This window comes from Empidonax traillii, unplaced genomic scaffold (genome assembly GCF_003031625.1).
Source record: "Empidonax traillii isolate 1590-97213 ecotype Southwest subspecies unplaced genomic scaffold, ASM303162v1 scaffold262:size680716, whole genome shotgun sequence".
In the NCBI taxonomy this organism is placed as follows: domain Eukaryota; kingdom Metazoa; phylum Chordata; class Aves; order Passeriformes; family Tyrannidae; genus Empidonax; species Empidonax traillii.
This window is the reverse complement of record NW_020955455.1, coordinates 216586-227633: the sequence shown is the minus strand read 5'-3', so window position 1 is coordinate 227633 and position 11048 is coordinate 216586. Positions and strand designations below refer to the sequence as shown.

At 52.6% G+C, this 11048-nt stretch overlaps 2 protein-coding genes across 4 annotated transcripts in view; one reads left to right on the top strand and one right to left on the bottom strand.

Moving 5' to 3' along the window:
• The window catches only part of LOC114060151 (myogenesis-regulating glycosidase-like), a 7741-nt gene extending 5478 nt beyond the window's left edge, over positions 1-2263 (top strand). The window contains exon 3 of the mRNA XM_027889403.1: positions 21-2263. Within this exon, the coding sequence (XP_027745204.1) occupies positions 21-1835 (1815 nt within the window). The 3' untranslated portion in view covers positions 1836-2263. The remainder of the gene's footprint in view (positions 1-20) is intronic.
• Positions 2264-8916: 6653 nt separating this feature from the next.
• Positions 8917-11048, bottom strand: part of LOC114060148 (myogenesis-regulating glycosidase-like) — a 2825-nt gene continuing 693 nt past the window's right edge. Inside the window, exon 2 of one of the 3 annotated variants that reach the window (XM_027889395.1) lies at positions 8917-10818. In XM_027889395.1, coding sequence (XP_027745196.1) covers positions 9214-10818 — 1605 coding nt within the window. In that variant the 3' untranslated portion in view covers positions 8917-9213. Of the gene's footprint in view, positions 11029-11048 lie in introns of all 3 variants that reach the window. The other 2 variants (XM_027889396.1, XM_027889397.1) reach the window with 2 other exon arrangements.

Here is an 11048-nt window from a genome sequence, read left to right as displayed (position 1 = left end):
TCAGGAACCAGCACGGGGAGGTGGTGTTCCGGCTGGCCTTCCGCTCGGGCAGCCTGGACCTGGAGTCGTGCTCCAAGGAGGGCGAGATCCTGAGCTGCACGCGGTCCAGCCGGGGGCCGCTCAACTTCTTCATCCAGACGGTGAAGCCCAAGGACACGGTGATGTGCTACCGCGTGCGCTGGGAGGAGCTGGCGGCCGGCCCGGCGGTGGAGCACACCATGTTCTGGGAGGACGCCCACTGGTACGGGGGCTCGGAGATGAGCACCCAGCACTGGCCCATCCGCCTGGCCGGCTACCAGGAGCCCGTGCCCTACGTGACCAGCGACGTCTACTCCTTCCGCGACAGCTTCGGCGGCATCCTGGAGCGCTACTGGCTCTCCTCCAAGGCGGCGGCCATCAAGATCAACGACTCCGTGCCCTTCCACCTGGGCTTCAACGCCACCCAGCGCGCCCTCTTCTTCCAGGCCCGCTACAAGGACTCTCCCTACAAGCCCCCGCCGGGGCAGCCGCCCTTCCCCGAGCTCAGCTACCGCGTCTGCCTGGGCTCCGACGTCACCTCCATCCACAAGTACATGGTGCGCAGGTACTTCAACAAGCCCTCCAAGATCCCCGCCGAGAATGCCTTCCGATACCCCATCTGGTCCACCTGGGCACTCTACAAGAAAGATATAAACCAGGATAAAATTCTGCAGTTTGCGAGAAACATTAAGAAGTACCGTTTTAATTGCAGCCACATAGAGATTGATGACATGTACACCCAAGCCTATGGGGACTTTGACTTTGACCCTGTCAAGTTCCCCAATGTGACAGAGATGTTTGCAAAACTGAGGGAAGATGGCTTCAAGGTCACTCTGTGGACTCACCCTTTCATAAACTACAATTCCTCCAATTTTGGTGTGGGGATTGAGCGTCAGCTGTTCATCAAGGAGCCGTCGGGGCGGCTGCCGGCCATGGTGGAGTGGTGGAACGGCATTGGGGCCATCCTGGACTTCACCAACCCAGCAGCCCGGGACTGGTTCCAGAGCCACCTGCGCCAGCTCCGGCACAAGTACGGCATCTCGTCCTTCAAGTTTGATGCGGGCGAGACCAGCTACCTGCCCAAGCAGTTCAGCACCTTCCGCCCGCTCTCGGACCCCAGCATCTGGTCCCGGCGCTACACGGAGATGGCCATCCCCTTCTACGAGCTGGCCGAGGTGCGGGTGGGCTACCAATCCCAGAACATCTCCTGCTTCTTCCGCATCATCGACCGCGACTCCGTCTGGGGCTACGAGCTCGGCCTCAAGTCCCTCATCCCCACAGTGCTCACCATCAGCATGCTGGGGTACCCCTTCATATCTGCTGACATGATCGGAGGGAATTTTTTCCCCAATAAGACAAATGGGGCGGTGGAGATCCCCGACCGGGAGCTGTATGTGCGGTGGCTGGAGCTGTCAGCCTTCATGCCCTCCATGCAGTTCTCCATCCCGCCCTGGCTCTACGACAAGGAGGTGGTGGAGATCGCCCAGAAGTTCACAGAGCTCCACGAGTCGCTGGTGGCCCCGCTGCTGCTGGAGCTGGCCGGGGAGGTCACCGACACGGGCGACCCCATCATCCGGCCCATCTGGTGGATCTCGCCCCGCGACAAGGCCACTCACAGGATCGACTCCCAGTTCCTCATCGGGGACACCCTCATGGTGGCCCCTGTCCTAGAGATGGGCAAGCAGGAGCGGGATGTCTACCTGCCGGCGGGCAAGTGGCGCAGCTACAAGGGGGAGCTGTTTGAGAAGACGCCAGTGCTGCTCACCGACTATCCCGTTGACCTGGATGAAGTTGCCTATTTCCTCTGGGTGTCCTAACAGGCTTCTTCTCCAGCTTTGGAATAACCATGCCTTACCTAGGACTTTCTAACAGATAATAATTCTAATTGCACATTTCATTTGTGACTGGGTTGGAGGAAGGGAATTAAATAGACTTCACTGTTCTTGGGGATAATTTTTTTTTACTTGGGGATTGATCTTGTTTTTTTTAATTTGGGTCAGGTGGGAAACTCTGATTGAATAATGGTAGGCAGCAATTTCTCTGTATAGGTCAGTAAGAAATTGACATTCTGTCTGCAGACACTTAGTAAACCCAATACTTTGTCAGTTCCCAAGGATTTCAAGACATGGAAGTTGGTTAGTGCCAGTGGGAGCTTTTCTAGTTCTGTGGGAGCACCCAGCTCTGGGTATGAGGGTGTGTGATGTTGGGAGGGTTTCTGCAGCACAGGCAAATATATTGAAAAGGATATTTTTAAAAGCAGAAAGCAAAATATAGATATGTATATATACACATATTTTTTTACCCCTTATGTCTAACGTGGCACCAGACTAACAGTTGCCCCATTCTCCTGCTTTCCTGGCTACCAGGCAGGCCAGGTTACTCGAGTGGTGTTGATGTGTTTTAATTTTATGGGCTGCTTATTGCCTGCTGGGACAGCTGCATCCCACCTCCTCGCCCATTTGACACCCTGTACAAGGCTCTTACCTTTGTATTTTGCCCTGGGCATCAACACTGCCTTTCCTAGAACGGCGCTGCCCTTACCAGCACGTCCCATTAGTCCTTTTTAAACATTTATGCACCCGCTTTGTTACATGATTATCCTGCTGATACCATCCTTTTTTTGGTTTTTAAGGACAGATGAGGTTTGTTGCCGGCAGAAGGACTGCCTGGAGCAAAGCCGCTCTCACAAGCACTGAGTGTGGCGCGTCCCCGGGAACAGGCGGTTCCCGCGAGCAGCACGTGTCTGGGATTGGCGGGGAGGTTTGCTGCTAGCCGGCTTGCCCGTGGGTGGAAAACACCGGCTTTCTGGACCGATGGGTCTGTGCCAGCGGGTGTTCTCACCGCGCCCACGGAAACGTTGTCATCCGAGGCAAAATTAAACCAACACCCGCCTCAGGTCGCGTTTAGGGGCGATGATTTTGGTGAGGGTTTTTCTGAGTCAGCCTCCTCTCTCTCTCTGGGAGAGTCCTAAGGATCCTAAGGATCTTCCTCAGGCAGCTGGAGGTGGGATTGCTATCAGAGGCTTCCAGAGGGGACACGGGGTGATGTGATCCTGCACCCCAAATCCCCTGCAGCTGCAGAGATGACTCTTTCACAGATTCTCCACTTGGTTTTATATGGAAAGATGCATTTACAGAGACTCAAGACAGAGCAAGCAGGATTGAAGTCTGGCATCCTTCCTCCCTAAGGCAGGACATTCCCGGCTGTGCTCTGGTTTGGGAATGGGTGTTAGCCCCTGAATTTTTAATGACCTTCTGCGGAATTGAACTGCAATGACTGGGGAGGGTTGGGACACCAGCCAAGGACAGCTCACAGCATCCTCAGGGCTTCTCCTGGGATTGTGTCTGAGCATGGGTCTGGCATGAGTCTGCCACTGAGGGAGATGGTTCATGTTTTGATTAGGGTTGGGTACCAGTGAGGGTCTTTCCCAAAGTCCAGTTCCTACCACTGGGCTTTGCAGGAGGCAGAGAAGGAGATGCACTAAACTTGATGTTTGTGGTGGGATCCAGGAGGAGAAATTTAGGTGTTAGGGGCAAAATCTGAATCTACTTTTATAGTTAGGAAAGAAGTGAGAAAGTCTGGTTTGAGGGACTCTTTGGAATATCTCTTAAGATCTGAGTCTGCCCTGCATAATTCGGCGTTCCGGCCTCAAGATGTAAGGGGAGCTTTATAGGTCCTCGCCCAACTGGAGCACAAGTATGTTCCAAAGCTCGTTTCTCAGGCTTCTAATTCTAAAGCACTCGAGCTTGTTCCTCACCACCAGTGCAAATAGTGATTATGGCACCAGTTATAGGTTCCTTCTGGCAAGGAGTTAATCCTGGAATCTCAAAGTTGTTCGTCAGGGCACTAGCAGGACTTGGGCCTTGTTTGGAGGGTGGAGGTGAAGGCAAGGATCTCCTGGAGGTGAGTCTGGCCAAAGCCTGCAAGGAGGACTGGGTGTGGAGAGACCTCCAGAAGTTCTTAAAGGTCATGGTTTGGGAGGCTCCAGCTCTTCCCTTTCAGCCTTTGCTCATGAAATACTTGTCAGCCCTTGGTATGGGAGTCATTAGGTGGAGGAGATGTTGCTGCACAGCTCAGCTGCCAATGCAGAAGTGGGATCCTTGACATAGGACTTCATGGGAAGGATCTCAGGAGATATTGCATATCTTCTCTTCCCCTGTTTCTGTGCCACTCACCACATCCCTCACTAGTAAGGGACTGTGTGAAGAGAAACACAGTGTTCCTCTTAGCATCCCTCTACTATTAAAATGATGGGAGCAGCCAGATGAGTGCCTTCAATCTCCTCTCAGTGGTTTCGGGCACTGTCAGGGAGGTCATGGAGGAAATTCTCCATTAGACACACTGTCTTCTTTCCCCTCCCCTCGAAAGAAAGGCTTTTATTAACAAAGTTTTAATTTCCTTTTTATTTAACTATATCATAAATGGGTAATAATATACAGTACCCTTATTTTTCTAAATGCTGCATGGCTATTCAGTACTCCAGCAAGGAGAAGGGTAAAGCTGCTGAGAGGATGTAAAGGGTGGTGTTGGGTATAGACTCAGCAGTGCAGCCTTCAGGTGTCTCACAGGCTTCTAGGTGCCCTTTCCATCCAGCTTTTTACCAAAACCACTATATCTAACATTATGCTGTAGCACTGCAGGACTTGAGGATCTCTCGGACCTTGCAGACCACAAGCTCTGCCCAGACACCTTGAGAATTGCTGCTAGGGGGACTTCTCTGATTTACACCATGAGTCACTGACCAAAGCAGGATTTAGCTTTGTCTCAGCCAAGGAAAAGTCCCAAAACAGTTTTGGGAGTTGGATTCGCCTTTCCACATGTGATGCTCATGTGATGGAATTCTGAAGCTTGCACTGTTGTGTATCGGGTTTTCCTGGGTGCTTGTGTTTGCACATGCTGTCCTACGTCAGACTGTAATGCTGGTGGGTCTGTTTTTAACCACTTTTCTAATTCTTAATTGTTATGAACTGTAACATGAATCACCTTGATTGAGATAAAATTTTGGAAAACAAAAAGAAGTTTAACTATTTTTATCTTTACCAGGTTGGTTCAGCTGGTGGTTCAGGGGTATTTGGGGCTTTTTTTTACCCTCATCTTCCCTGAAATCAGGGTTGAGATTTTTTTGGTTTAATTAAAGCTGGCAGCCTGCAGCTTTGGTATATGATCTAAAAGGAGGAGCTGGCAGTCATCCCACTGTTGTGTTTGCAGTGGTGGCAGATGATCCCACTGGATCAAGAAGTGTCCTGCCTTAGGTCCTGGCATCAAGGAAAATAGCTGTGCCTTAGGGATGGCCTGAAAAAGACCATATCCAGGCAAACCCCAATACTGTATCAACCCCAGGGGTGGGGGCCATACTGCCATGCCCCTGATTTTACTGATATCCACCCAAAAAGGGCTCATCAACCCTGACTCTGGGGGGGTTTGCTAGTCCACACTGTTCTCAGAGGACACATACTTTGGGACTGTTTGCAGGAAATGAAGAAGAGGAGCCTGCACTCTGTTTCCCTTGAGCACCCCAGAAGGTCCTTCTGGGCCCTGGCTGTCCCCACTGTCCCCAGGGGTCCCCTTTTCCAGATGGCACTGACAGCAAGGATGAGGATGGAGTAGATATTTGTGGCTATGAGAGTGCCAGGAATGGAGCATGTGAAGCTCATTTAGGAGCCTGCTTTGCCCCACACCACTCCCTTTGCCCCACATAATGTTTTTCCTTCCCTTTCCATTGTTACTGCACAAAGTATAGCTGCCTTGTTCCATCAGGCATCAGTAGCCCTGGCCAACACATTCAGCACGGCTTGAGGAATGAGAGGAACTTCACTCCTTTTGCAATAAAAAACATTTTCCCAGTGTTGTTCCTTTGACTTCTTCCTTGGATGTGAGTGTTATCCGCACACTTGGCTGATGATTACATGGAGAGTGAAGCTGGCCCTGCTGAAGACCTTGGCAAGTTGCAGCACTCAAAGCCTTGCAGCAGATCCTCAATAATGCAGAGGTCCTCCTTGGAATCAGTGCTTTAGGTCTGGGTTTGGTTTGCATCCTCCCAAAAGCTGGTGCTGTGTGTAGGGAGGGTGTCAGGGATGTGGGAATAGCGAGTGGGGGCAGCTCTGTGCTGTATCCCAGCTAAGTGGCAGTGCTTGAAAACACATCCACAGCTGTGTATTGCACAGGTGGGAGTGCTTATGGCAAAGTCCCAACCCCACTGGGGCTGCAGCAGAAGCCCAGAATAACTGGATTTCAAGGAGGTGCCTGTGGGTGACAGCAGAGGAGTGGGTGCTGACTCGTGAGAGTGAGCATGTCCACATTGGTCAACATAACAGCTTTTAATAAAAGGTAAGAAAAAAACAACAGGCAGGCAGACCCCAGGGCCAGGGAGGACCATGGTAAAAGGACAGACTGACAGCAGCAGAGACCTTCAGGGCATGTGGCCAGGCTGGCAGCTCAGGAAAAAAAACACCTCCTCAATCTCAACTCGTCCGGAGCCCAGTGGGAGCTGCCAGCCTGTAGATGCCTTGTGCCAGGAGAGCCATGAGAGATGGTCTGGGCTGAGGCAAAATCCCAGAGGCCAAGTAGAGAAAACCAGAGATTTTTATTTATTTTATTATTTTTCCAGGAGGGCTCGGTGGTTTTTATCTCAGTGATCATCAGAGATCAAGAGCAATAACCTGCCCCTGCCAAAAAATTAGCAAACTGGGGTGAGCTGTGTGCTGGGGCAGAGTCACATTGTCACCAGCACCTCCAGCAAAGAGCTCTTGCTCAGCACTGGGAGTGCAAAAAAACAATCGGGACTGAAGCTTAGCAAGGCAAACAAGATGTTCCTCTGTCAGCACACAGTCCTGGTGCTGCAGGAGGGCGTGGAGAAGTGGCTGTGGTGCCAGCTGCTCGCAGGATGCTTCCAGCACCCATCCCCCATGGCTCCCTGTGACTTGGCTGGGCGGCAGGGAAAGGCACTGGGGGAAAGATTGGAAAGGGATGGGGGAGGCATTTTTGCAGCCATAGTAGCAGGCATCTCATGTCACCCCCAGAGTTTGCAAAAAGTCTCAGTGATCCCTATTTTTTTCCACCCAGTCTGTGATGTGATGCAGGTGGGTGGCAGAGCTGTGTGTGCATACAGAACACACTGATTACACAGGCAGAGGTGCCATATGAGGGGGCTGGAGTCTGGCTCTCCCGCCTCTCCTCAGCATTGAGGGCAACAGCTTTGCAGAAAGCTTTTTTTTTTGGTGCAGCAACAACAGCCAGAGGAATTTTGCTGGACCCCTCTAGGACCCTTTGGTTCCCCCAAGCTCATATGTCAGGGACCCCTTGGGGCTTCAAAGCAGCAACAGAGAAGCATTCAGAAACATTTTCTCAACCTCGGGGGAGCTGCATCCTTGGAAACTACTATCCTGGATTAGAAGAAAGCCCATGGTAAGGATTTAGAGATATCCTGTTAACCCTGAACACAACTGGCAGACTGAGCATTGCCTTCCCTTTCACATCCTTTTCACATTACTGCAGCTTGAGCTGCTTTCAGGGGCATCTAGATGTTCTGGCTCACCCAACTTGGCGTTGCTGTTGTGCCACTGTGCCCATGCAGAGTCCCCTCGGTACAAAAGAAGTAACAGGAGTCTGAGCGGGTTTTGGGGCTGCTTCACCTGGACACCAAACTAAGTCTGGAAGGAGTGTGATGTTCTCTATCCTCTGTTTACCTTTTGTACAGATCAGCACTTGGAAAAACCCCTAAAGAAGGGAGCTCTCTTATGCGTTGGGGCCACACAAAAGCTTTACCTCTCAGGCAGTGTGCCAGGGTCAGCAAGATCTGTCTCTCATTTTGGGAAGGCACATTGCAGCCCAGAGACTCCTGGACTCTCCTAAACTGCTCAGACATGTCACCCTTAAACTTCTGTTTGCTTAAAAACAGCAGGGAAGGTTGGACCAAGAGTGGAGAGCATTTCACAGACAGCCTGCCTACCACAAGCCGTCAGGAGCTGCTGACACACCTTCACTCAGGAGAATTCACCTGTACGGGCAGGGTACTGGCTCATGGACAGAGATGTCCATTAGCCCAAGATGGGAGAACATTTTCAATGGGGAAACTGAGGCAGGAGGGCACTCAGGCTGGTTTGTTGTCTGAACTCTCTGAGGAGGCCAAGTTCTCCCTTGGGACCTGACAGGTTGTGCACCCCTTGGCTCTAAACACGGTCCCAAAACACACATGTATCCTATCAAATCTAAACCCTGACGTGGTACTATGTTTTAGTCTTTACTGCCATGAGGGAGCCCCTGGTGGTCTACTGGTTAAGGACACGGCGCTGTCACCGCCGAGGCCCAGGTTCGATTCCCAGTTAGGACACTCCCTGGGCAGATGGAGCTCGTTAGCCCTGTAAGGCAATCCATCTACGTCCTGAGGACTTCACTGCCACCGTCCAAGCTCGCTTGGCCCCGGCAGATGAACCTCAGGATTAAAGGGTGGGCTCAGTTCCGCGCACACTGTGTCTCACCTAAAAAATCCAGTGCGCAGGCTGGAAGGCGAAAAGACCTTCCCCGGTTCTTCGTTTACGAAGACTGGCCATTACATTACTACCATGAGATTTCACCACATTTTACAGGCTTACCTGAATTCACACCATCGACATGATTCTCAATGGGTAAAACAGTTGCCACAGCATTAGCCATTGCCGTGGCTTTATTCTCCTTGCTCAGATAGCTCAGCCCATGTGACAGTGTAAACTCCTCTTCACTCCTGCATCAGCTCCCATCTGTTGTGCAAGCTGCAGTTTGGGTGCCTTCCTCTCCAGGATAACCACAGACTGCTTTTTGTAAAAAAAAAAAAAAGTAATTTGCTGCAGCTGCCTCCTTCACTAAGCACATGAAATTTTAAATACCTCAGGGGATCACCTGTGAAACTGGGTAACAAAGGAGTCCATGTAATTTCCTTTATAAACAAGAAACGTGCATGGCATTTCTTGGTGGGAAAAGATTATGAGCAGAGACTGTGTTTCTGTACATTGCACTTGTCACACTGCAATAACAAAGACACCCATCCAACAAATATTAATTAGTTATTGAGCACCACTTGCCACAAAAAACAGAAGTCTCAGTGTTATCTTCAAATTTCATAAGGAAGTACTTCTACATAAAAAAATATACAAAGTCCCAGGTCATTAAAGCTGTTGGTTAATCAATCACTGAGTCCATTGCACACTGATGAGGACCATGTTAGGATACCCAGAGGAAATAGGCAACTTCATCCAGGTCAACGGGATAGTCAGTGAGCAGCACTGGCGTCTTCTCAAACAGCTCCCCCTTGTAGCTGCGCCACTTGCCCGCCGGCAGGTAGACATCCCGCTCCTGCTTGCCCATCTCTAGGACAGGGGCCACCATGAGGGTGTCCCCGATGAGGAACTGGGAGTCGATCCTGTGAGTGGCCTTGTCGCGAGGCGAGATCCACCAGATGGGCCGGATGATGGGGTCGCCTGTGTCGGTGACCTCCCCGGCCAGCTCCAGCAGCAGCGGGGCCACCAGCGACTCGTGGAGCTCCGTGAACTTCTGGGCGATCTCCACCACCTCCTTGTCGTAGAGCCAGGGCGGGATGGAGAACTGCATGGAGGGCATGAAGGCCGACAGCTCCAGCCACCGCACGTACAGCTCCCGGTCGGGGATCTCCTCTGCCCCCTCTGTCTTGTTGGGGAGGAAGTTCCCTCCAATCATATCTGGCAGTACAAATGGGTACCCCAGCATGCTGATGGTGAGCACTGTGGGGATGAGGGACTTGAGGCCGAGCTCGTAGCCCCAGACGGAGTCGCGGTCGATGATGCGGAAGAAGCAGGAGATGTTCTGGGATTGGTAGCCCACCCGCACCTCGGCCAGCTCGTAGAAGGGGATGGCCATCTCCGTGTAGCGCCGGGACCAGATGCTGGGGTCCGAGAGCGGGCGGAAGGTGCTGAACTGCTTGGGCAGGTAGCTGGTCTCGCCCGCATCAAACTTGAAGGACGAGATGCCGTACTTGTGCCGGAGCTGGCGCAGGTGGCTCTGGAACCAGTCCCGGGCTGCTGGGTTGGTGAAGTCCAGGATGGCCCCAATGCCGTTCCACCACTCCACCATGGCCGGCAGCCGCCCCGACGGCTCCTTGATGAACAGCTGACGCTCAATCCCCACACCAAAATTGGAGGAATTGTAGTTTATGAAAGGGTGAGTCCACAGAGTGACCTTGAAGCCATCTTCCCTCAGTTTTGCAAACATCTCTGTCACATTGGGGAACTTGACAGGGTCAAAGTCAAAGTCCCCATAGGCTTGGGTGTACATGTCATCAATCTCTATGTGGCTGCAATTAAAACGGTACTTCTTAATGTTTCTCGCAAACTGCAGAATTTTATCCTGGTTTATATCTTTCTTGTAGAGTGCCCAGGTGGACCAGATGGGGTATCGGAAGGCATTCTCGGCGGGGATCTTGGAGGGCTTGTTGAAGTACCTGCGCACCATGTACTTGTGGATGGAGGTGACGTCGGAGCCCAGGCAGACGCGGTAGCTGAGCTCGGGGAAGGGCGGCTGCCCCGGCGGGGGCTTGTAGGGAGAGTCCTTGTAGCGGGCCTGGAAGAAGAGGGCGCGCTGGGTGGCGTTGAAGCCCAGGTGGAAGGGCACGGAGTCGTTGATCTTGATGGCCGCCGCCTTGGAGGAGAGCCAGTAGCGCTCCAGGATGCCGCCGAAGCTGTCGCGGAAGGAGTAGACGTCGCTGGTCACGTAGGGCACGGGCTCCTGGTAGCCGGCCAGGCGGATGGGCCAGTGCTGGGTGCTCATCTCCGAGCCCCCGTACCAGTGGGCGTCCTCCCAGAACATGGTGTGCTCCACCGCCGGGCCGGCCGCCAGCTCCTCCCAGCGCACGCGGTAGCACATCACCGTGTCCTTGGGCTTCACCGTCTGGATGAAGAAGTTGAGCGGCCCCCGGCTGGACCGCGTGCAGCTCAGGATCTCGCCCTCCTTGGAGCACGACTCCAGGTCCAGGCTGCCCGAGCGGAAGGCCAGCCGGAACACCACCTCCCCGTGCTGGTTCCTGA